The 20,743-nt window shown below is 46.1% G+C and overlaps 1 protein-coding gene across 1 annotated transcript in view; it reads right to left on the reverse strand.

Moving 5' to 3' along the window:
* Window positions 1–20,743, reverse strand: part of LOC106594525 (voltage-dependent calcium channel gamma-2 subunit) — a 103,136-nt gene that overhangs the window by 19,393 nt on the left and 63,000 nt on the right. The window contains exon 2 of the mRNA XM_045708485.1: window positions 4,836–4,919. Coding sequence (XP_045564441.1) covers window positions 4,836–4,919 — 84 coding nt within the window. The remainder of the gene's footprint in view (window positions 1–4,835; window positions 4,920–20,743) is intronic.

The raw sequence follows: 20,743 nt of genomic DNA on the forward strand, positions 1-20,743 counted from the left end.
TAATCTGTACATGTAGGAGGGGGTGTAGTGACAATGCATAGGTAACAAACAACCAGCGAGTAGCAGCAGTGTACAAAAGGGAGGGAGGTGGGGGGGTCAATGTAAATTGTCTATGGACGAATTTTATGAATTGTTCAGCAGTCTTATGGCTTGGGGGTAGAAGCTGTTGAGGAGCCTTTTGGACCTAGACTTGGTGCTCCGGTACTGCTTGCCGTGTGGTAGCAGAGAGAACAGTCTATAACTTGGGTCACTGGAGTCTCTGACAATTTTATGGGCTTTCCTCTGACACCGCCTATTGAAGCTTGGCCCCAGTGATGTACTGGGCCGTTCGCACTACCATCTGGAGCACCTTACGGTCAGATGCTGAGCAGTTGCCATACCAGGCAGTGATGCACCCGGTCAGGATGCATGTGGAGCGTCGCATGCATGTGGAGCATCGCTGCACAGCTATTTTCAGGTCTCTCCAGAGATGTTTGATTGGGTTCAAGTCCGGGCTCTGGCTGGGCCACTCAAGTACATTCAGACTTGTCCTGATGCCACTCCTGTGTTGTCTTGGCTGTGAGCTTAGGGTCGTTGTACTGTTGGAAGGTGAACCTTCACCCCAGTCTGAGGTCCTGAGCACTCTGGGGCAGGTTTTCATCAATGATCTATCTGTACTTCGCTCCGTTCATCTTTCCCTCGATCTAGACTAGTCTCTCAGTCCCTGCTGCTGAAAAACATCCCCACCGCATGATGCTGCCACCACCATGCTTCACTGCTGCCACCACCATGCTTCACATCAGACCAGAGAAACTTGTTTCTCATGGTCTGAGTGTCTTTAGGTGCCTTTTGGAAAACTCCAAGCAGGCTGTCATGTGCCTTTTACTGAAGAGTGGCTTCCGTCTGGCCACTCTACCATAAAGGCCTGATTCTTGGAGTGCTGCAGAGATGGTTGTCCTTCTGGAAGGTTTTCCCATCTCTACAGAGGAACTCTAGAGCTCTGTCAGAGTGACCATTTGGCTCTTGGTCACCTCCCTGACCAAGGCCCTTCTCCCCTGATTGCTCAGTTTTGCCGGGCAGCCAGCTCTAGGAAGAGTCTTGGTGGTTCTTAACTTCTTCCATTTTAAGAATGATGGAGGACACTGTGTTCTTGGGGACCTTCAATGCTGCAGACATTTTTTGGTACCCTTCCTCAGATCTGTGCCTCGACACAATCCTGTCTCGGAGCTCTACGGACAATTCCTGTTTTTGCTCTGACATGCACGGTCAACTGTGGGACCTTATATAGACAGATGTGTGCCTTTCCAAATCATGTCCAATCAATTGAATTTACCACAGGTGGACTCCAATCAAGTTGTAGAAACATCTCAAGGATGATCAATGGAACCAGGGTGCACCTGAGCTCAATTTCGAAGTCTCATAGCAAAGGATCTGAATACTTATGTAAATAAAGTCTTTCTGTTTTTTGTTGACATTATGGGACTGTTGTGTGTAGATTCCTGAGGATTTGTATTTATTTAATGGAGTTTAGAATAAAGCTGTAACGTAACGAAATGTGGAAAAAGTCAAGGGGTCTGAATACTTTCCGAAGGCGCTGTGTGTGTGTGAGCAAATTATGGTGTTTGTGTGTGTGTTGGAGTGTGCGTAAAAGCCCATTCAAGGCCAAATCAAGCCCCATACCGCATCGCTGTGCACCTCTCAAATTTTGTAACAATGCGAAGGGCTCCGTATAGCTCCGCATGGACATGATTGGTTGACGGTAGGTGGGAAAGGTACGTCCTGTATAAACACAAACTCACTTCCTTGACAACTTCCTTCACCATAGCTCTGTTTTGCTCCGCTAAGCGCAAGAAGTATGAAAGCCCAGAAGTCTGTGGAGGCTGCATCAGTAAGTGCTGCGTGGTCACTTCAGATGTCGGATTGACCATGCAGAGTCTTTAAGTGTGTAGGGCCCTGTGAGTGTGCCAAGAGACTATTTATCAGTCTTATGGCATGGGGATAGAAGCTGTTCAGGAGCCTGTTAGTGTCAGTCTTGATGTACCTGTACCGCTTGCCATGCGGAAGCAAAGAGAACAGTCTATGGCTTGTGTGGTTGGAGTCTATAACCATTTTCCTGGCCTTCCTTTCACACCGCCTGATATAGAGTTCCTGGATGGCAGGGAGCTTGGCCCCAGTGATGTACTGGGCTGTCCGTCAAGATGCTCTCAATGGTGCAGCTGCAGAACTTTTGGAGGATTTTCCAAACCTTTTCAACCTCCTGAGGGGGAAGAGTACTGTCGCACCTTCTTCACGACTGAGCGTCTATAGTGATGTGGAAACTGAGGAACTATGTGGATGGAGGTGTGCTCGCCCCTCCCTGTTTCCTGTAGTTCACGATCAGCTCCTTGGTCTTACTGACGTTGAGGGAGAGGTTGTTGCTCCGGCCCCACACTGCCAGTTCACTGACCTCCTCCCTGTAGGCTGTCTCATCGTCCTCTTCCTCTAGGTGGGTGAGATGTAACTGAGAATCTTCTGGGTTGGTGGCGGCCCTCACACCCAGCACGATGTTGTTATTTTCAAAGCCTGCATAAAATGCATTGAGTTCTTCTGATAGAGAGGCATCGTTGGGCAGATCACAGCTGGATCTTCCTTCGTAATCTGTAATGGACTGTAGCCCCTGCCACATGCAACATGTGTTGGAGCCTGTGTAATATGATTCCACCTTATTCCTATATTGTCCTATTGCTTGTTTGATGACTGTGCTGAGTTCATAGTGGGACTTCTTGTACTTGTTCCTGTCCTCAGCCGTAGCCTCTAGCCACTCTCGTTTTCACAATCCCTCTCTCCCGCCTTCCTTTTACTCTTTCTCTTCGTCTCTCTCCATCCCTCCTTTTATTCCTACAACCCCCATTCCCTCTCACCTCTTTCTGAGTTCCCTAACCCTCTCCCCTACCCTGTATCCTCATTACCCCCCCTAACCCTCACCCCTCCCCTGTATCCTCCTTACCCTCCCTAACCCTCACCCCTACCCCACTTACCCTTCCTAACCCTCACCCCTACCCTGTATCCTCCTTACCCTCCCTAACCCTCAACCCTACCCTGTATCCACCTTACCCTTCCTAACCCTCACCCCTACCCTGTATCCACCTTACCCTTCCTAACCCTCACCCCTACCCTTTATCCTCCTTACCCTCCCTAACCCTCACCCCTACCCTGTATCCACCTTACCCCCTAGAGGTGAGCCCCTCTACGCCCTCTCTCTCACCACCTCACCCTCCCTTACCCCTGTGCCCCTCTCTTTCAGGCAGGCCAAGCAATGAAGGAGTGGAGAGCAGGATGGAGGAATGAAGAGATGGAGGGATGGAGGATGAAGAGAGAGAGAGAGAGAGAGAGAGAGAGAGAGAGAGAGAGAGAGAGGTGTGACCCATATAAGTGAGGCTGGAGTATTTATAGAAGAATGTGGACTAATTGGCAAACCATCGGGAGAACGACAGCGCAGTCCTGCTACCCTCCTCCTCCTCTTCTTCCTCCTCTTCCTCATCCTCCTCCTCTTCTTCCTCCTTCCTTCTGTTCTTCCTCCTCTTCCTCCTCCTCCTCTTCTTCTTCCTACTCTTCTTCTTCATCCTCTTCTTCCTCCTCCTCTTCTTTCTGTTCCTCCTCCTCTTCCTCCTCTTCCCCTTCTTCCTCCTCATCTTCCCTCTGCACTTCCTCCACTTCCTCCTCCTCTTCCTCCTCCTCCACTTCCTTTTCCTCATCCCCCTTTTCTTCTTCCTTCTGCTCTTCCTCCTCTTCCTCCTCCTCATCCTCCTAATCCTCTTCTTCCTACTCTTCTTCTTCATCCTCATCTTCCTCCTTCTCCTCCTCTTTCTCCTCCTCCTCTTCCTCCAACTCCTCCTCCACCTCCAACTCCTCCTCCACCTCCAACTCCTCCTCCACTTCCTTCACTGCACTCATTCAGTTGAGTGTCCATTCAACCATCAAGCACTCCAAATGACACGTGGCGCAGCCATAGCTATAATCATCATGGTGGATAACATGACTATGCCATACTAGGGTAGGGCCAGCAGTTTGATCCAATGACTGTACAAATGAATGGACAAAGCCGTCGATTACGTGACACCATTCATTCCTATGTGAAGACTCAATAGCACATTGAAGCCCAGGAAGTCAGTTAAGATGGCATCTCATATGGGAGATTGATGTACACATAACATGTGCAGTTTGAGCAACTCCAGGAAGTGATGTTGCGGGCTATCTCAGTGCTGCCCCCTTTCATTGATTATCTCAATTAGAGGGGCTGCCATTAGTTACTAAATTATCCTCATAACTTCTTCTCTGTGCGGTTATGAAATAATCGGTTCAAGGACATACATCTGGTGTTACAGAAGTTATTATTGTTACCATGTTTGTCTTCAATATTTACATGAAGATTGACAACGAAGATAGACATTTTCCCATTCACTATAATGGGGGATCCTGTTTTCTGCAAACAATGCCTGCAGTACCGCGGGGCAGCTGTTCTTCCCTGGTTTGACCTGACCATGTGACCTTACCATGTGACCTTATACCAGGTGACCATGTGACCTGACCATGTGACCTTATACCATGTAACCTAGGCAGGGAAAACTCTAGGCACCATATCCACAAAGCCTCTCAGAGTACTGATCTAAGATCAGTTTCACCTTTTATATCATAATGACTAAAATGATATGGATAGCTAGGGACCTGATCCTAGATCAGCACTCCAACTCTGAGATGCTTTGTGGATACAGGCCCTGTTCAAGTTAGGTAAAACGTCACACTTATGGCGCTGTAAACAAAATAGAACAAGGAGAAAAATACACTGAAGGAGAGAGAGAAAGAAATAAACGACTCACGTAAAAAGAACTCAGCGCCATCCGCTTGGAAGTCTGTGTCTTCTGGGAAGTGGTCTATCTGTTTACACATCCCTTTGTAGGAGCCTGAGAGAGAGAGAGAGAGAGAGAGAGAGAGAGAGAGAGAGAGAGGGAGGGAGACAGAGAGAGAGACAGAGAGAGAGAGGGAGACAGAGAGAGAGAGAGAGAGAGAGAGAGGGGAGGGAGACAGAGAGAGAGACAGAGAGAGAGAGGGAGACAGAGAGAGAGACAGAGAGAGAGAGAAACAGAGAGACAGAGAGAGAGACAGAGAGAGAGATACAGAGAGCGAGAGATACAGAGAGAGAGAGATACAGAGAGAGAGAGAGAGAGAGAGAGAGAGAGAGAGGGAGGGAGACAGAGAGAGAGACAGAGAGAGGGAGATACAGAGAGAGAAGGAGAGAGAGAGGGAGAGAGGGAGAGAGAGAGAGAGAGAGAGAGAGAGAGATGGTTAGAGACCTAAAACTATAAAACAAAAGACCAGAGCGACAGTAAAAGTCCTGGTTATCTTGTATTATACCACAGCATTGTTGAATACTAATTTCTGATTGGCTAGAAGGGCATTCTAAAATGGACATTAAAACCAGATAACGGGACAGTTGGAAAAGATATTGGGACAACTTGCAATCATGACGCAATATGCGCCTACACATGCAGACTGTACTTGCTATCAACATCTTTACAAACTGAAACTGGATACATTGTAAACACACGTCCAATGAGGAAAAAACTTAGCTAACTACAGTAGCTAGTAGTGATTTGTTTTTGTAGGGACATGTTTTTTTTGAGCATCTGATGAACACGAATTTCTCTGGTCCCTACTGTTGCCATGATGCAAGTGGCGCTATGCTGTCAAATCCTCCCACATGTTTAAATTATTATGGGGGTCGGTTGTCATAATGTCAGGTTTGCTAGCAACAAACTATTTAGCTAACTTATAGCCTAGCATTTGATATGCAGTGTGATCTCCTCGTAATTAACAGTCGGTGTTCACGAGTGTCCTGGCGAGAAGGCTAACTTTTCTAACTATGTCAGGCAAAAACGGGCATTATCAGCTCATTGTTATGGATGTATCCAAATGAATGTCAATAGGAAACAGCTACTTTTCTGTTATTCTGGCTGCCGAGGTTGTGACTGTGTTAGCCGTAGCTAGCTGGCTGGGTAGCTAGCATGCAAGGGATAGGAATGTTGCCAGCGAGCATGGCAAAGGAACATAAAGAACGAAGGACTGGGTCACGTCCATAAATATCAAACTAATCAAATGAACGACTGGCAACCAAAATATGAGAAAGTATGAATTTGCGTATATAAATGAAAATATCAACGAAAACATTTTATTTCTACCAGTAAATGTGTGCTTAGTATTGTTTTCTTTGGCAACTGAGGTATAGCGGGACCAACAGTATAAACGTTGCTTTTATTCTGGCTGCAGAGTTAGTGAACAAGTTGCCTAACTAGCAACGAGCAAGGGATAAGAACGCCACTGAGTATGGCAACGGAACGTAAAGCCTCTGTAGAGATCCAACTAATCGAACGAACAACTGGGTCGCGTCTCTAGCGACCAAAAGAACCGCTGCGGTGTCCATGATTTCCAAGGTAATGTACAGAACACCGGCATTTATCCTTCAGCTCTCATCAGAGTCCAAAAGAGGTGCGCGTCTAAACAGCTTTGTTGTAGAATATTGGACCTTTGGCTTTAAAACATTTCAAATTGTCAGTCAGCCTCAAGCAATTTTGCCGTCACAACAATCAAATGAATAGAAGCCGTGTACGTGGAGTGGTATTGGTTGGGATTTGAAGTGCTTGGATTGGTCGTGCGACCCCGCGGTCGGTGGTCTAACGTGTTTGTGCAGTTCTGCTTGGTTTGCTTCCCATGCCATCCAAAACACTGTCATTAAATAGACCTGTGAATTGTTATTGAAGGATGAAAGAACAGAAGACATCGTTCAAACTGGCGCAGAGGGCACACACTAGCAAGCACACGCATAGATGCACAGACACACGAACACACAGATGCATACACACGCAAGCGCACATACACACATACAGTATCATAGTTTTGTGTCATACGTTTAGTTACACACGCTCATCACTCACATACATGTCGAAATTCATTGAACCATACTCAAGCGTCTCTCGCTTTCTTTCTAGCTCTCTCAAACACATCCCACGCTACAGCAAAAGCACATACATATGTAATCTGGAAGCACATATTCCTTCACTCTCTCCTCCTCTTTCTCTTTTTCCCCATCTCTCCCTCTCGCTTTCTCTCTCTTTCGCTCTGCCTCTCCCTCTCTCTTTCTCCCCACCTCTCCCTCTCTCTTTCTCTCTCTCGCTCTGCCTCTCTCTCTCTCTCTCTCTCTCTCCCCATCTCCCTCTTTCTCTTTCCCTCTCTCGCACACTCACACACATATGCGTATACCCCAGGGAACTGAATCATTTATGACTGAGTTGGCAGTAACACACACACACTCCTGCTCTCTCTCTCTTTCTTTCTCTCTCGCTCGCTCTCTCTCTCGCTCTCTCTCTCTCACACACACACACACTCAGCAAACACACATACTAAGGCTTATATACTGTCAGAGACTTGCAATGGATTCTTAGAGGTTTTGACAGCCTTGTGTAACACACACACACTTTTTAATTTCTATCTTCCGTAATTATGAGATGGCCTTGACCTGATCATCATATCTGGTTATATATATGAACAAAACTATAGAAACACAGGAACTGTGGAAGAAAGGAGAAATGAGATCTCTCTCTCTCTCTCTATCTATCAATTCAATTCAATTCAAGGGGCTTTATTGGCATGGGAAACATATGTTTACAATGCCAAAGCAAGTGAAATGGATAAACAAAAGTGAAATAAATAATAAAAAGTGAACAGTAAATATTACACTCACACAAGACATTTGAAATGTCTCTTTCTTTCTCTCTGTCTCTCGTAAGAAACAAACTCCTTAAATTGATCCTCCTCTTCCCTCCACCCATGAAACATGAGTCCAGTCTTCTCCCTGTCTCTGTCTCTTATTCCAGACTCTTAGTCTGGTTTGGCCTGTGTGTGTGTGGTTTAAAACAATTGCCCTCCTAAACCATCAAAACCAGTGTATCTATCTATCTATCTATCTATCTATCTATCTATCTATCTATCTATCTATCTATCTATCTATCTATCTATCTATCTATCTATCTATCTATCTATCTATCTATCTATCTATCTATCTATCTATCTATCTATCTATCTATCTATCTATCTATCTATCTATCTATCTATCTATCTATCTATCTATCTATCTATCTATCTATCATAACACTCCAGAACTCCCATGGTCCCTGGAGTACTGGAACACTCAAGCTCGGAACTGGAATGACATCATTTAATGATAACCTAGAAATGTAATCAAGCTCCTTTACCGCGCAAGGATTGGAAATGATGTCATAGGAAATTAGGTCATATATCGGCTAGAGTTTGGCCCAAACACGCTTTTAGAATACCTTCAAAATGTTCCCTTCCATGTTACAGATCGACTCTAGCACTCGACAGAGTCCAATCCCTACCCAGCTCAGTTGTCTTCTAGAATATTAGACAGTTGGTTTTCATAGTTTACCAATTCTCAGTTCAGCTAAAACTATTTCTGTTTCTGTCACCAGTTGAATAGATGCTTAACACACCTGCTTTCCCAGGTCTAAATTAGACTTTGAGAAATGAATTAAAAACAGGTGTGCGGTCCTATACACAGGCCCCTCCTCTCCTCTCCTCTCCTCTCCTCTCCTCTCCTCTCCTCTCCTCTCCTCTCCTCTCCTCTCCTCTCCTCTCCTCTCCTCTCCTCTCCTCTCCTCTCCTCTCCTCTCCTCTCCTCTTCTCTTGTCTCCCCTCCTCTCCTCTCCCCTTCTCCTCTCCTCTCCCCTTCTCTTGTCTCCTCTCCTCCTCTTCTCTTGCGTGTGTGTGTGTGTGTGTGTGTGTGTGTGTGTGTGTGTGTGTGTGTGTGTGTGTGTGTGTGTGTGTGTGTGTGTGTGTGTGCTCTGACACCAGAAACCCTACTAGGTGAACCAGAGATTGTTCTCGTCTACTCTTCTGTCTCTACACAGTACAGCTCTGCTGGAGTTATAATGATGTGTAGCTCTCCCAAATCGCTCTGTTAAATTATACATCCTCCTTAAGCACTGAGCATGTAGTATTATTCTTACAGAGACACACACCGCTGGGGTGGAGTTCACACCGCGACCCACTTATCCCCGCAGCGAGAAAAGGCCAAACGCAATGTGATTCAAACCAATGAGGAGAGCCAATAAGAGGCATTGTCATTGTAGGGGAGAGCTAACCTCTGGCATGGGGTTAACAATATGCTACATGTATTAGCATGCATAGTAATGAGACTGACTCAATGCAGAGAGAGAGAGAGGTGGGAGAGAGAAGGAGAGAGCGACAGAGAAAGAGGGGGGGGGCGAGAGATTGGGTGTGAACTGTGAATATGAAAACGTATGTGACGATAGCTATACAGGCTATACTGTGAGTTATGCTAATGTTAGCTACGCCACTTTGTTCTTTATGCTATTGTTGACTTAGCCGCTCCGATGGCTAAATGGAGGCTAACATTAGCTTCATCCTTCAACCCCAATCTAGTGAGAATATATGAACATGGGAAGACTAGCCAGTGAGAGAGGTTCAAACCTAGATTTACTATGTGTGTGTTCCAAATGGGTCCCTGTTCCCTATATAGTGTACTTATTTAGCCTTAACCAGGATGGATTCTGTCCTCTTGCTGAAAAGAAAACTAGAACAAAACCAGTCGCTCTATAAAGAGAAAGTGTGTGTGTGTGTGTGTGTGTCAGTTGCTCTATGAAAAGAAGAGGGCCCGTAAGACATTGACCCTGATAAGGTTTTTAATTGTGATTTTATTTCATTTTAATCTTCGACCCGAATGGCCCAATTCATTTCCTCACCATTTACACACGCACGCACGCACACGCACGCACACACACACAGAGTCATGTAAAATGGAGCTGGTGGAGATAGTGAATATCTCACCCTGGCATGGTGTTGTGTAGTTTACTGTGTTATCATACATATATGTATCAGGAATGGACGAATAGCACTCTGGAACATTCCTCGGGTGTTATGACTCTGGAATTATCCATGGGTGTTAGGACTCTGGAATTATCCATGGGTGTTAGGACTCTGGAACATTCCATGGGTGTTATGACTCTGGAATTATCCATGGGTGTTAGGTCTCTGGAACATTCCATGGGTGTTATGACTCTGGAATTATCCATGGGTGTTAGGTCTCTGGAACATTCCATGGGTGTTATGACTCTGGAATTATCCATGGGTGTTAGGTCTCTGGAACATTCCATGGGTGTTAGGACTCTGGAACATTCCATGGGTGTAAGGACTCTGGAACATTCCATGGGTGTTAGGACTCTGGAATTATCCATGGGTGTTAGAACTCTGGAACATTCCATGGGTGTTAGGTCTCTGGAACATTCCATGGGTGTTAGGTCTCTGGAACATTCCATGGGTGTTAGGTCTCTGGAACATTCCATGGGTGTTAGGTCTCTGGAACATTCCATGGGTGTTAGGACTCTGTACTGGAGGACAAGGGTTGGGAAACACTGGTTTAGTGCAGTCTTATGGATGTTGGTTAGAGAGAGGGAAAGAGATGAATGAGGGGAAGAGATGAAGGAGAGGGAAGAGAGGGAGGGAAAGAGAGGGAACGACAGAGAAAGAGGATCGTCTCATTCATTCATATCTATGGCGTAGAAGCAGCTGTGTGCGTAGTAAGGAGCGATTCATTATGGGTAGTTGTGGAATGACACGGAAACTGATTGAGGGAGAGAGATATGGAGAAAGAGAGAGAGAGAGAGAGAAAAGAAAGATTGAAAGAGAGAGAAAAGAGAGCGAGAGATGGGTTGTGAGTCACCACCACCACTTATATAGGGCACATCTCCCCTTCCACCCCCACCCCCTCTCTCTCAGTCGTGATGTGATGCTGACGTGTGTGTGTCTGTTTGTGGGTGCTGGTGTGCTTGCAAGTGAGTGTGTGTGCATGTGTGTATGTCCATGTCCGTATTGACATGGGTTAGGTTATTATGACAGAGCCTGTCAGGGACAGATACATATATATCAGTGACACAATTTAAAATAGAAAATTAAACCCTCTCTATTTCCTTCCCCCTTCATCAGTCTTGCCTTCCTTCCTTCCTTCCCTCCATCCATCCCTCCTCCCCTTCCTTCCCTCCCTCCTTCCCTCCCTCCATCCCTCTCATCATCCCTCTTCCCCTTCCCTCCCTTCCTTCCACCGCAGTCCCTGTGCCCAGGAACGCCATGGTAACCTGTCTAAATGACCATCGCCCCTGAGCACTCACATCTGTAGCCATGAAATGCTTTGAAAGGCTGGTCATGGCTCACATAGACACCATCATCCCAGACACCCTGGAACAGTGATAGGCCCACCTACCAATTTGATTGTTTAGGAACTCAGTCGGGGTCTCAACTTACTGTTGAGAGTTGGAATAATAGAATACACAACGTGCAATTTTGAAGAATTTGGTTGTGCATCAGCAGTCACTCAATTAGCCATTGTCAGATAAAATGTTTTAGATTGGTAAATTAGACTAGCGGCAAGCTATCTAAACGTGTAGTAAGCATGGTTGAATTACTGACTGGGGTGGGGCCCATTGATCATCAGCTATTATATTAAAAACTGCAAAAAATATATATATTTATATTTCACCTTTATTTAACCAGGTAGGCCAGTTGAGAACAAGTTCTCATTTACAACTACGACCTGGCCAAGATAAAGCAAAGCAGTGTGACAAAAACAACAACACAGAGTTACACATACACAAACGTACTGTCAATAACACAAAAGAAAAGAAAAATAGACAAATCTATGTACAGTGTGTGCAAACGTAGAAGAGTAGGGAGGTAGGCAAACATTTGCCACCAACCTATGGCAAAATGTGTCGAATTGCAGAACATTTGCTGTAAAATTGCAAATCTTCTCTCCACCCCATGGCAAAATTTGTACAATTGTAGCAAACTTGCTTTAAAAAGGCAACGTTCTCTCTACACCTCACGGCAAAATGTGCAGAATTGCAGGAAGTGAACTTTAAAACTAAAATGTTTCCTCTTTCCTGTCACGAGGGGGCTGCTAAAATGTATTGCACTCAACATTGGCCTCTCCCACCTGGACAAGAGGAACACATATGTGAGAATGCTGTTCATTGACCACAGCTCAGCGTTCAACACCATAGTAACCTCAAAGCTCATCACTAAGCTAAAGACCCTGGGACTGAACACCTCCCTCTGCAACTGGATCCTGGACTTCCTGACGGGCCGCCCCCAGGTGGTGAGGGTAGGCAACAACACATCCGCCACGCTGATTCTCAACACATGGGCCCCTCAGGTGTGCGTGCTTAGTCCCCTCCTGTACCCACGACTGCGTGGCCTCAAAAGACTCCAACACCATCATTAAGTTTGCTGACGACACAACGGTGGTAGGCCTGTTCACCGACGATGATGAGACAGCCTATAGGGAGGAAGTCAGAGTCCTGGCAGTGTGGTGCCAGGACAACAACCTCTCTCTCAACAACCTTTCTCTCAACACACACAAACACTCGTACATGCACACACACTCACTTGCAAGCACACCAGCACCCAGATACAGACACACACCCCAATTCATATCAACGGGGCTGTAGTGGAGCAGGTCGAGCGCTTCAAGATCCTCTGTGTCCACATCACTACGGATCTATCATGGTCCACACACGGCAACACAGTCGTGAAGAGGGCACGACAATGCCTCAGGACCCTATCCCAAACCTTAATCCTGAACTTAACCAAGAGAATTAAGGCCTGAACTCTCAACCAATCAGAATTAATGCCTGAACTTAACCCGAGTTGTTTTTGTTTGAAACCTATCCCAAACCTTAACCCTTAACCCAGTCGGAATGAATTCCTTAACTGAACCGTAGAGTTGTTTCTGTGAGCCTAAATCAGGGGAGAACGACTGCCCACTCTCAATGACGCAACGGAAGTTCAAGGCCGACCACGGTACTGCAGGCATTGTTTGCAGAATACAGGATCCCCCATTATAGTGAATGGAAAAATGGCAATCTTCGCATAAATAAAAAAAAATGTTTTGATGACAATCATGGCACCAATAATTGCTTCTAATACACCAGATGTATGTCCTTGAACCTATTATTTGAAAATCGCACTCGAAGTTATAAGGATAATTTAGATGCTAATGTCAGCCTGCAACTTCACTTCCTGGAGTTTCTCAAACTGCGCATGTTATGTCTTCATGAGACGTCATCTTAACCGACTTCATTTGACTTCAATGAGCTATTGAGTCTTCACATGATGTAGGAATGAATAGTGTCACGTAATCGATGACTTTGTCTATTCATATATACAGTCATTGGCCTAAATACAGGATGTCGGGAGATGAAGTCCGTTTACCAATAAAAAATAGACGTTTATCCAAGGATGTCAAGAAATGAAGTAAGACTGTGATATCTTGTTGGGAGAGAGAGAGAGCAGGCGGAGAAGGAGTAGGGGGGTTGGATTGTGAGTCATACCACCACAAGGGCCTCTGGGTCCACACACACACACACACACACACACACGCACACACACACTGCATAGCAACCACTGCAGAAGCCTACACACAGAAGCCTTCACTACACAGTCCTTCACTTATACCAAGGAATTATGTTATGGGATAGGTAGCCCAACGTCTAGGAATTGGACCTGTGGCCGAAAAGTGGCCGGTTCAAATCACTGGCTCGGAAAAATTGATGGAATTGATCTGGCAACTGGAGGGCTGCAGGGTTCACATCCTAAAGACGTTCCCCTACCGTTCGGCCCTTGAGCAAGACCCTTAACCGCACAACATGCTTTCCATCCAGGGGCGCTGCGCTGCAGGTCGAACCTGTGCTTGTCTCAGCTGTATGTGTGCTGTCTCGGAGCAGAAGACACATTTCCATTGTTCGCCATAACTGATGGACAATAAAGTTGCATTGTATGGAGTTAAATGTGTCAGTACCCCCCCCTTAAAGGTGCTACCCCAGAAGCACCTTAACAAAAAATAACCCCAAGCAACACCAACAAAAAGTCCCCTTTTCTAAAGGGAGGGAAGGGAGGGTGGCTGCCGTCAACGACGGCACTGTGCGACACCCCCCCTCCCCAACCCACCTATTTCTGGAGGTGGCTCTGGTTCCGGCCGTTCCAGGCTGTCGGGCCACTCTGGCATCGCCGAGGGGCAGTCGGGCCAGTCTGGCATCGCCGGGGGACAGTCTGGGCAGTCTGGCAATTCGGGACAGTCTGGGCAGTCTGGCAATTCGGGACAGTCTGGGCAGTCTGGCAATTCGGGACAGTCTGGGCAGTCTGGCAATTCGGGACAGTCTGGGCAGTCTGGCCACTCCGGCAGTTCAGGGCAGTCTGGCCACTCCGGCAGTTCAGGGCAGTCTGGCCACTCCGGCAGTTCAGGGCAGTCTGGCCACTCCGGCAGTTCAGGGCAGTCTGGCCACTCCGGCAGTTCAGCGCAGTCTGGCCACTCCGGCAGTTCAGGGCAGTCTGGCCACTCCGGCAGTTCAGCGCAGTCTGGCCACTCCGGCAGTTCAGGGCAGTCTGGCCACTCCGGCAGTTCAGGGCAGTCTGGCCACTCCGGCAGTTCAGGGCAGTCTGGCCACTCCGGCAGTTCAGGGCAGTCTGGCCACTCCGGCAGTTCAGCGCAGTCTGGCCACTCCGGCAGTTCAGCGCAGTCTGGCCACTCCGGCAGTTCAGCGCAGTCTGGCCACTCCGGCAGTTCAGCGCAGTCTGGCCACTCCGGCAGTTCAGCGCAGTCTGGCCACTCCGGCAGTTCAGCGCAGTCTGGCCACTCCGGCAGTTCAGCGCAGTCTGGCCACTCCGGCAGTTCAGCGCAGTCTGACCTCTCTGGCGACTGTTGACTGGCGGCAGCTCTGACGATGACTGTTGACTGGCGGGCAGCTCTGACGATGACTGTTGACTGGCGGGCAGCTCTGACGATGACTGTTGACTGGCGGGCAGCTCTGACGATGACTGTTGACTGGCGGGCAGCTCTGACGATGACTGTTGACTGGCGGGCAGCTCTGACGATGACTGTTGACTGGCGGGCAGCTCTGACGATGACTGTTGACTGGCGGGCAGCTCTGACGATGACTGTTGACTGGCGGGCAGCTCTGGTGACGACTGTTGACTGGCGGGCAGCTCTGGTGACGACTGTTGACTGGCGGGCAGCTCTGGTGACGACTGTGGACTGGCGAGGCTGGGTTTACGCACTTGCAGTTTAGTGCGGGGAGCGGGAACAGGACGAGTCGGACTGGGTGGACGCACTTCCGGGTCCGCACGAGAGACAGGAGCTGGAAACCCAGGGCTATGGAGGCGCACAGCCGGTCTAGATCTTACCTCCTGCACAACCCGCCTTGGCTGGATGGAACTAGTAGCCCTGTACGAGCGGGGTGATCGTACAGGGCAGACTGGGCTGTGCAGGGGCCTGATGGTAGCCGTGCGTAGAGCGGGAGTTGGGTAGCCTGGTCCTCGGAGGCTGGATGCCCGCTCTAGCACGGCACCTGCGAGGGGCTGGAATAACGCGCACCGGACTGTGCGTGCGTATGGGTGAGATAGTGCGCTCCTCAGCGAAACATAGCGCTCTCCATCCCATACGCTCCTCCATATAACCACGGGTAGCTGGCTTCCGGCTCTTCTTACGCCTAGCCAAACTACCCGTGTGCCCCCCCAAAAAAATTTTCTTGGGGGTGCCTCTCGTGCTTCTCCTTCAGTGCGTACTTGGCCTCGTACCACTGCCTCTCTGCCTTGGCTGCCTCAATTTCCCACTGCGGGCGTCGATAATCCCCAGCCTGGTGCCAAGGTCCGGCCCCATCCAGAACTTCCTCCCAGGTCCATTTCTCCCGCCAGTCCAACTCGAATTCCCTCTGTTCCTTCTTCTGCTGCTTGGTCCTTGAGTGGTGGGTGATTCTGTCACGGTTGTCGTCGGTGAATGAGGACCAAAACGCAGCAGGTATGTGAATGCTCATCTTGATTTTTAATTACTCTCAAAATGAACATACAAAAATAACAAACACGAAAAACGAACGAACGAACGACAATAACAGTCTGACTAGGCACACGGCTAAGCACAGAACAATCACCCACAAACACAAACACACCCTAATATATGGGACTCTCAATCAAAGGCAGATAGACAACACCTGCCTTCAACTGAGAGTCCTAACCCCAATTAACCAAACATAGACATACACTCACTAGACTCCACATAGAACTACCTAGACATAAACCAAAACCCGGAAATACTAAACCAAACACCCTTTTAACAAACACACCACCCCGAACCACATAAAACAAATACCCCCTGCCACGCCCTGACCAAACTACAAAACAATTAACCTTATATACTGGCCAGGACGTGACAAAATGACACTAATATGTGAGAACAATATTTTTTTGTGAACAAATGTTTAATTTTGTCGTTATAATAAGGTTGGTAGTAACATGAAAATTGTAGTGGAAATCTTTTGTAGCTCAAGTTGACTACAAAAGCCACAATGCAACGCTCTCTATGGGCTGGCTGGCTAGCAAACGTAGCTGTACACAATAATACCAAAGTCAATATCAGCATGTGACGTAACTAGCTTGTTAGCTGTAAAATCGCCTAAACAAACTGAGCTATTTAGGAGACTACAATCTCACCATGTTCAATCTGCAGATCGATGTGCCTCACAGAGTGGAGTCTGACATTCACAACGGGCATGCAGCGACACCATGCAATGCACCCTAGACCGAAGAGGCAGACAAATAGGAAAAATGTGGTGGACGCTCTGTTAAATTACACATTTCTCGTGGTAGGAATATCGCAATAATAAGATCAATGGCTCATTCGAGGAAAGACAACCTCCCGCGTTGTGATATCGACCAGTATTGAAATGTATGATAGAATTTTTTTTGCGATTTAAAGTAATATTCCTATTAACTTCCAGTGTAGTGAGAGCAGCTTTATTGCAATACTACATCATACCAGCTAAATGTCTGCTTGCTTGAACAGCAATAGCTCAGATACACATGAAAACACTAGCTAGCTACCTTTTGAGTTTGGATCCCGCGACGCGGTTGGCATCAGTTGCTGGGACTGCTGCTATTTGTCTAGGGATCCTGGCAACCAAGGGTCTGATGAGCTGCTTGGCGTAGCAGCTAGCCTAGCTGCCACTGTTAGCTGCCTATCAATTTAGCAGGGTTTCCTTGAGGGCTTGAGCGCAGTTAGCCCTTGGGACTTTTAACTTTCTAGATCCCTGCTGTTTGTTGCTGTTTCCATGTTCCCTGAGACCTGCCCTGTCTGGAACTGCGAGGAGTAACAGCGTAGCCTACATTACTACCATGACAAAGACCAAAGCCGATGGGAGTATCGTTGAGGACAGTGGTGTCTCTCTATCACAGGTGAAGGATCTTTTAACCTCTCTTGGGTAGGGGGCAGTATTTAGAATTTTGGATGAATGAGGTACCCAATGTAAACTGCCTGTTACTCAGGCCCAGAAGCTAGGATATGCATATGCATGGTAGTATTGGATAGAAAACACTCTAAAGTTTCCAAAACTGTTAAAATAATGTCTGTGAGTATAACAGAACTGATATGGCAGGCGAAAACCTGAGGAAAATCCATCCAGAAAGTGGGATATTTTTGATGTGGGTACATTTCTATTGAATGCCTATACAGTATCTGTTGGGTTAGGGCCCAGATTGCAGTTCCTATGGCTTCCACTAGATGTCAACAGTCTTTAGACATTGTTTCAGGCTTGTATTCTGAAAAACTAGGAAGAATGAAACCATTTTCTATGTGGCATGCAAAATGAACCTGAGCTGTTTTGCGCGCGTGACCGATTGCTCGCCGTTAGTTGTTTTTCCTTTCTATTGAAGACGCTATTGTCCGGTTGAAATATTATCAATTATTTAGACAATAGACAACCTGAGGATTAATTATAAACATCGTTTGACATGTTGCGACAAACATTACCGGTACTATTAGGTTGTATTCGTCTGCATGTCGTGACCGCCTTTGAGCCAGTGGATTACTGAACAAAACGCGCCAACAAAACTGAGTTTTTGGGACATAACGAGGGACTTTATCGAACAAAATGAACATTTATTGTGTAACAGGGACTCTTGAGAGTGCAAACATATGAAGATCCTCAAAGGTAAGTGATTCATTCTATCGCTATTTCTGACTTTTGTAATTCCTTTACTTGGTTGTAAAATGTTTGTATGCTTTTGTAAGCGGGGCGCTGTCCTCAGATAATCGCATGGTATGCTTTCACCGTAAAGCCTTTTTGAAATCTGACACAGCGGCTGGATTAACAAGAAGTTCATCTTTAATCCGATGTTTAACACTTGTATTTTTATGAATGTTTAATTTGAGTATTTCTGTATTTTGAATTTGGCGCCCTGCAATTTCACCGGATGTTGGCCAGGTGGGACGCTACCGTCCCACCTGGCCATAAGAAATTTTAAACAAACGAAAATATTTCTACAAGCAGTTCTTACAACAACAAGAAAATAGCTTCAAGTGTTGTGTCCAAATACTGGTCGATTCAACTAATAAAATAATGGACGACCTGACCAGAGAGGTCCAGGACCTGAAAACAGTTTCCAGTCGTCCCAGGGTCAGCTCGATGAGTTTAAACAGGAAAACGGCAAGATGACAGCAATCTGTAAGTCAATGAGAGAGGACATCAGTTCTGTATGTGAATCCATGATAACAATGATGGAGAAATCAGACTACCTCGAGGGACAGTCAAGGTGGAACAACATTGTTGTGGACGGAATTGCAGAATCTTCACATGAGATCTAGACGGAATCTGAGGACAAAGTGAGGGAAATGAACTCTGAGAAACTGAAGATGGACCACAGGAAGATTGAGGTGGAGCGCGCCCACAGGACTGGAAAACCCACCACCTTCCCAGGTGACAGGCCTTAGTGGTCAAGATTCTGAGGTTAAAGGACAAGGTAGCTGTTCTGGAAAGAGCCAAGAAGTTGAAAGTAACGTACATCTTCGTCAACGAGGACTATCTTGAAGCAAAATTAGTTATCCTGCCATGAAAGCTGCGGGAGCGCGTGGGGACATTGCTTACATCCGCTACAACAGGCTCATTGTCCACCCTCCCTCCCAAAAGCCTGGAAGGGATGAGAGAGCCAAGCCTATAAGTTTGTAGCTTCCACCCAGCAGCACACACACTTACACATCCCAACTAATTAATCGACTGCTGAGTATTATTTTTTTCTCTTGCTTTGTTTGTTCTTTTCTGTATTATGTCTATCTCTGAGAAGCTACTCAGGAAAGGGCTGAAAATAGCTCATATGAATACACTGTATGTAGCCTTAAAATTTCAGGAACCTTATTTCTAACTTGCTAACGTCAGACAACACTAATATATTAGCCATTTCTGAGACTCACTTAGATAATTGCAGTAGCAATACTAGGATATAACATCTATAGGAGAGACAGGAATGCTTATGGAGGAGGTGTTTATATATATATATTCAGAGCCATATCCCTGTAATACTTAGAGATTTTGTGTCAGGTGTTAATGAAGTGCTGTGGTTGCAGGTTCATCTGCCTCACCTAAAGCCTATTATTACGGGGTATTGCTATAGGTCAACAAGTGCTAACACTCAGTATCTAAATAATATGTGTGAAATGCTTGATAGTGTATGTGATGTAAACAGAGAGGCCTACTTTCTTCAGGGACCTGAAGAGGAAGCATCTCACTGTAACTAGTGCCTGTAATCTGGTTCAGGTTATTAGTCAACCTACAATATAATGTATAAGAGATCATACAAAATATTTTCGTGTGACTCTTATGTGGATGATGTTAAAAATATTTGTTGGTGTGTTGAGATTAACAAGGATCATCCAGACGCTGCACTTGATGAATATATGAAATGACTTACTCGAATTTTTGATAAACATGCACCTGTTAATAAGAAACTGACTGTTGGAACTGTTAAGGCTCCATGGATTGATGATGAATTGAAAACCTGTGTGGTTGAAAGAGATGGGGAAAAGGAATGGCTAATATGTCTGGCTGCACATCTGACTGGCTGACTTACTGCAAATTAAGAAATTATGTGACTAGACTCAACAAAAAGAAGAATAAACTTTATTATAGAGCCAAGATCAATGATCTAAAGAATGATGGAGAAAGAAAACATTGGAGTACTTTAAATGAAATTATGGGCAACAAGACAAATTCAACTCGATCTTTCATCGATTCAGATGGCTTATTCATTACAATACCATTTGATTGCCAATTATTTTAATGATTATTGGCAAAGTGGGCAAACTTAGGCAGGAAATTCCAACAACGAACATCCATAAAAACAAATGTTTGAAAGAAAAGTTTGACGTTTGAATTTTGTAAAGTTAATGTGGGATAGGTGGGAAAATTTGTGTTATCAATCAGTAATGACAAACCTCATGGGATTGACAATTTAGATGGAAAGCTACTGAGGATGGTAGCTGACTATATGGCCACTCCTTTCTGTCATGTCTTTAATATGAATCTAGAGGAAGGTGTTTGTCCTCAGGCCTGGAGGGAAGCCATAGTCATTCCGCTACCCAAGAGTGGTAAAGCAGCATTTACTGGTTCTAACAGCAGACCTATCAGCTTGCTGCCAGCTCTTAGCAAACTGTTGGAAAAAATGGTGTTTGACCAAATACAATGCTATTTCTCTGTAAGAAAGCTGATAACAGACTTTCAGCATGGTTATAGAAAAGGGAACTCAACATGTACTGACACAAATGACTGATGATTAGTTGAAATAATAAATTGATAATAAGAAGATTGTGGAAGCTGTA

This window comes from Salmo salar, chromosome ssa02 (assembly GCF_905237065.1).
Source record: "Salmo salar chromosome ssa02, Ssal_v3.1, whole genome shotgun sequence".
In the NCBI taxonomy this organism is placed as follows: Eukaryota; Metazoa; Chordata; class Actinopteri; order Salmoniformes; family Salmonidae; genus Salmo; species Salmo salar.